This window comes from Apostichopus japonicus, chromosome 13 (assembly GCF_037975245.1).
Source record: "Apostichopus japonicus isolate 1M-3 chromosome 13, ASM3797524v1, whole genome shotgun sequence".
NCBI lineage: Eukaryota > Metazoa > Echinodermata > Holothuroidea > Aspidochirotida > Stichopodidae > Apostichopus > Apostichopus japonicus.
In genome coordinates this window covers 10,758,262-10,764,289 of record NC_092573.1, presented here as the reverse complement: position 1 = coordinate 10,764,289, position 6,028 = coordinate 10,758,262, and the positions used below count along the sequence as shown (strand labels likewise).

The 6,028-nt window shown below is 39.9% G+C and overlaps 1 protein-coding gene across 1 annotated transcript; it reads left to right on the top strand.

The window, feature by feature from the left end:
* Window positions 1-288: 288 nt before the first annotated feature.
* On the top strand, window positions 289-5,715 carry LOC139978792 (polyubiquitin-C). Its single transcript, XM_071989287.1, has 2 exons — window positions 289-445; window positions 2,307-5,715. Exon 2 carries the CDS (start codon window positions 2,314-2,316, stop codon window positions 4,369-4,371), a length of 2,058 nt encoding a protein of 685 aa, XP_071845388.1. The 5' UTR covers window positions 289-445; window positions 2,307-2,313; the 3' UTR covers window positions 4,372-5,715.
* Window positions 5,716-6,028: the final 313 nt, after the last annotated feature.

Below are 6,028 nucleotides of genomic sequence, written 5' to 3'. Positions count from 1 at the left end.
ACAATTGACAGTTCATAATCATGGACGTTAAATATGAATGTAAGAGACTGACTTCGGTCGGCTTGCGGGTTTGATAAGCCAATGAGGCTTCTTCGCGAGTTCCTGCTTGCAGGAGGATCTAAAAAAATACATACAATAGTTGTGAGACGTGTTTATTATACGCTTCCGTACAGATCGGTTGGCAACAAGGGTCGTAATAATTAAAAATAACAGCCAAACCACATTGCTCTTCAGCCAATCCATCACTGACTCCTATGTCACATGACACAAATCTACCAATGGGAACATTTTTCGCAATGCAGACAGATTCCGTTTTGTATATAATGAATTTTCCTTTCCGACCGCGTCATTACCCAAATATATTGACTTGAAGAACCATCACGCTTAAATTAGAACGATTTCGACGCCTTTAAGGGTATTATTTCTACCGAAAATACTGAAATTGGTAAGTACACTTGCAAGTAAAATAGTGATTTGTGCGCAAAAAGAAAGATATTTCATGTTAAATAGATTGAGATACAGGCAATTTGTTAGTTATTTTGTTTACGTACCAGAACCGAGCCTCCCCATGAGAGTGTTACTGTTAGCCCTAACGTAACGATGAGTGGCCTTTTAACAAAAGTGCTGTACCCTGACGTGTTGGCTATAGAATGTTGGGCGGACACAGTTCCGCATTGACTAAAACAAAGACATCGAAGTACTGTTCAGAAGTATGCAATAAACAGCAAGTTCAAAGGTTGATGGCCAATTCTCAATAGATATACTGAAACGCTTTGATTGTATACAAAAAAATTGAAAAAAGACTACTGAAAAATTGAAATTTCGAGGTAACAAAGAGGTAGTACTTTTGTTTGGATAGGATCTCACTTGACTATGGACTAGGCCTAGACATAAGTTAGTATGGGAACTTAACATTCAATATGCAATTTTCAAATAGCTCAGATAAACAAAAATAATACTGAATCATGTTAGTTTATGATGCTATATGGATTCATACGCAACTCTGGAAGTATTAGTACCAGGCTAAAGTTAACCTTGAAGTGAAAGTGATGCAGTCAGTTCAATGAAAGAGGAATTAATTCTTAAACTGACATTTGGAATGTCTTATTACTGCTTCACATTAAGTGAGATGAAGCAGAAAGGTTGCAAGCTATTGACCACATTTCACTTTGCAGAAATAAGCAAAATATAGCCTGGGCACAGGGCTAAGTTAAAGGATTAACAAAGGCAGGGATTAAAGATGTTTTATATCATTCGGAATCCTGAAACTCTAACATTCAACTTTTAAGTTAACCGTTTCCTGACTGAAAACGCTCGCTTTGAAGATTGACTCCTAAGGCCTTACCACAATGCACACACAGTAAGCCACCATTGATAATGTAATATAGTCAAACAGGAAGCTGTTAGCTTAAATATCGAATATCAGAGAGTTTTTAGGTTACCGAATGATATAAATTTGTCTTTAAATGTAAAGGTGTTAAGCCAACTTGTTAATGTTTTACCAAAGTTGTCAATGTGCTATCATTCAATTCATGTGTACAGGAGCAGAAGGCCGGACATTTGAAATGTCAGTGCGTAAAATCTGTCAGCACTGTATCCCTTCGAAGGTCATATTTGAAATCTTTTTGAACAAGACTTGTGCCACCTTTTGAGAACCCCTGGTTTGGAGGAATAATCCCAGAATACATTCATCAGTTACATCAGAGAGAATGTGTGTTTCAATAGATATGTGTTATCCTATTTCTGAGGGTACTTTTTTTTGATAGTTCAGTCATAAAAGGTGGAGGGGAGTTGGAGTGAAAGTTTGGGAAGTTGTCATAAAGAAATGCGGTCATAAACATATATGATGACCGAGAATGCTAGCTCTAAGTTACAAATTCAGCTTCAAGCCTAAAGAAGTCATTTGATCCCATTGTAGTTATTAAACATCTATGTACACTCCTGTCTTATTAGTCATTTCCATACGTAAACAGACTGTCTATAGGTGATGTGTTAGTAGGGTAAACTTGAAAAATATACTTTATTCTGAACAGTAAACTAGTGGGTGGAAAAACAAGAGATGCTTTGAAGGGGTTTAGTCGTGAACTAGTGATGGCTCCCTGAAGCTGGCAGTATTCTGGTAAATTGAAACTCCTGTCTGTGTAATTGCACACGTAACAGTCATTGATTGTGGATGTCTTGTGCAATATGATTGACTTTGAGCCAAACTGATATAATTTGGATAGCCTGTAACAAAGATGTGCTTTTTTATTGCAAAAAGAGTAAAGAATTGTCGCTTAATAAAATGTTGTTTTGTTTTCTTGCAGAGACAACATGCAAATCTTTGTCAAAACTCTGACTGGCAAGACCATCACCCTTGAGGTAGAACCAAGTGACACCATCGAGAATGTCAAATCCAAAATCCAGGACAAGGAAGGTATTCCACCAGACCAGCAGCGTCTCATCTTCGCTGGTAAACAACTAGAGGACGGAAGAACATTATCCGACTACAACATCCAGAAAGAGTCCACTCTCCATCTTGTCCTTCGTCTCCGTGGTGGTATGCAGATCTTCGTCAAAACTCTGACTGGCAAGACCATCACCCTTGAGGTAGAACCAAGTGACACCATCGAGAATGTCAAATCCAAAATCCAGGACAAGGAAGGTATTCCCCCAGACCAGCAGCGTCTCATCTTCGCTGGTAAACAACTAGAGGACGGAAGAACATTATCTGACTACAACATCCAGAAAGAGTCCACTCTCCATCTTGTCCTTCGTCTCCGTGGTGGTATGCAGATCTTTGTCAAAACTCTGACTGGCAAGACCATCACCCTTGAGGTAGAACCAAGTGACACCATCGAGAATGTCAAATCCAAAATCCAGGACAAGGAAGGTATTCCCCCAGACCAGCAGCGTCTCATCTTCGCTGGTAAACAACTAGAGGACGGAAGAACATTATCCGACTACAACATCCAGAAAGAGTCCACTCTCCATCTTGTCCTTCGTCTGCGTGGTGGTATGCAGATCTTTGTCAAAACTCTGACTGGCAAGACCATCACCCTTGAGGTAGAACCAAGTGACACCATCGAGAATGTCAAATCCAAAATCCAGGACAAGGAAGGTATTCCCCCAGACCAGCAGCGTCTTATCTTTGCAGGAAAGCAGCTCGAGGATGGAAGGACATTATCCGACTACAACATCCAGAAAGAGTCCACACTCCATCTTGTCCTTCGTCTCCGTGGTGGTATGCAGATCTTTGTCAAAACTCTGACTGGCAAGACCATCACCCTTGAGGTAGAACCAAGTGACACCATCGAGAATGTCAAATCCAAAATCCAGGACAAGGAAGGTATTCCCCCAGATCAGCAGCGTCTTATCTTTGCTGGAAAGCAACTCGAGGACGGAAGAACATTATCCGACTACAACATCCAGAAAGAGTCCACTCTCCATCTTGTCCTTCGTCTCCGTGGTGGTATGCAGATCTTTGTCAAAACTCTGACTGGCAAGACCATCACCCTTGAGGTAGAACCAAGTGACACCATCGAGAATGTCAAATCCAAAATCCAGGACAAGGAAGGTATTCCACCAGACCAGCAGCGACTCATCTTTGCTGGTAAACAACTAGAGGACGGAAGAACATTATCCGACTACAACATCCAGAAAGAGTCCACTCTCCATCTTGTCCTTCGTCTCCGTGGTGGTATGCAGATCTTTGTCAAAACTCTGACTGGCAAGACCATCACCCTCGAAGTAGAACCAAGTGACACCATTGAGAATGTCAAATCCAAAATCCAGGACAAGGAAGGTATTCCCCCAGACCAGCAGCGTCTTATCTTTGCTGGAAAGCAGCTCGAGGACGGAAGAACGTTATCCGACTACAACATCCAGAAAGAGTCCACACTCCATCTTGTCCTTCGTCTCCGTGGTGGCATGCAGATCTTTGTCAAAACTCTGACTGGCAAGACCATCACCCTTGAGGTAGAACCAAGTGACACCATCGAGAATGTCAAATCCAAAATCCAGGACAAGGAAGGTATTCCCCCAGACCAGCAGCGTCTTATCTTTGCTGGAAAGCAGCTCGAGGATGGAAGAACGTTATCCGACTACAACATCCAGAAAGAGTCCACACTCCATCTTGTCCTTCGTCTCCGTGGTGGTATGCAGATCTTTGTCAAAACTCTGACTGGCAAGACCATCACCCTTGAGGTAGAACCAAGTGACACCATCGAGAATGTCAAATCCAAAATCCAGGACAAGGAAGGTATTCCCCCAGACCAGCAGCGTCTTATCTTTGCTGGAAAGCAGCTCGAGGACGGAAGAACGTTATCCGACTACAACATCCAGAAAGAGTCCACACTCCATCTTGTCCTTCGTCTCCGTGGTGGATTTTAAGTTGTTAATTGTTAACTTCCTTTGTGATTCCTAAAGAAACATTTTACATGACTTTACGTTGCCAAACTTTCAACTAGTATTTTTGGTGTTAAAGGAATCTGGTTAGAAATAAAACATAATAAATTATCTTTACCATGTTATTGGAAGTATCTGGACTAACCTTACAATGAACTAACTGCCTTTACTTACCCTCAAAGTGATCTATTCACCCATTGCTCTTAAACAGCAGTAGGTCTATATTACTGAATTGTATTTGTTAACATTTATCAATGCCTCAATAACTTTAAGCAAAACCTACCCTTTTCTGAGCTCCATAAAGTATATGTGTTTGTAAAATGTGTTGTCAATGTTCTAAAGGAATTGCATTTCAAACTGCAGTAAGCATACATTTTCTGATGAGTAATTGCATAGTCTTGCAGTAAAGTGTAGATACCTACAGTAAAGTGTGACAAAACTGGTCCTCTGTGAGTGTGATTGCCCCACTTTTTGGTTGTAAGTTGAGTGTATTAACTCGCCAACCCTGACTTTTCTTCACTCCCCTTAAAAATTGGCATAAGCAACTTGAGGACGAAAGAACGTTATTTGACTACAACATCCATAAATGGTCCACACTCCATCTTGTCCTTCTAAGCTGTTAATTGTTAACTTCCTTGGTGATTCCTAAAGAAAGAATTAACATGGCTTCAACATTGCAAAACTTTAACAACTAGTGTTTTTGGTGTTAAAGGGATTTCGTTGGAAATAAACATAGTAAATTATCTTCCTGTGTTATTGGAAGTATCTGATCTAACCTTGTGATGAAGTAACTGCCTTTACCCTCAAAGTGTGAGCTATTCACCAATTGCTCTGAGACAGCTGTTTGTCTGAATTGTATTTGCTAACATTTGTCAATGCTTCAGAAATTTCAAGCATAACTTACCCTTTTGATAGCTCCATAAGGTATACATGGAATAAGTGTTTGTGCGATGTGTTGTCAATGTTCTGAAGGAATTGCACTTCCAAATGCAAAACTTTCAAGATAATATCCGTGTAAAAGTAAGTTGGCCTGATGTTGTTATCTGAATAGCAGTAAGCATACATTTTCTTATGAGTAATTGCATGTAGTCCTGCTGTTCAGTTTGGATACCTACAGTTAAGTGTGACAAAACTGGTCCTATGTTAGTTAGTGTGACCAGCCCACTTTTTGGTTGAAGTTGAGTGTATTAACTCACCAACGCTGACTTTTCTTCACTCCCCCTTAAAATTAGCAAAATACCCTGTTTATTATGTCCAGTATGAACTAAGAACACCAGTCTTAATCACCAATTGTGTGATTAAGTTTTAAATATATGTTTAAAAATATAACAGTGCAGTGTTTTTATTATTGTGTTTATATTTTATGGTGCATGCATAATGTCATATAAGAATAAGTAAGAGATGTAGTTTGTATGAAGAAGTTGTTATATTGTAGTAGGAAATATCACTTTCATCAGTGTTGGTGTACATTTCAAAATACTGTTGTGTTATAAATGGCATTGTTGATTTGACTTTGAGAAAAATTAGACGGAAGTACAAGATAGTCATATCCAGTAGCCCATTTCCATCTGACTACTACCTATCCCGACTACACCCTATCCATAATGCAAGATTTGGGAACCAATGAACAGGGGACAAGTCC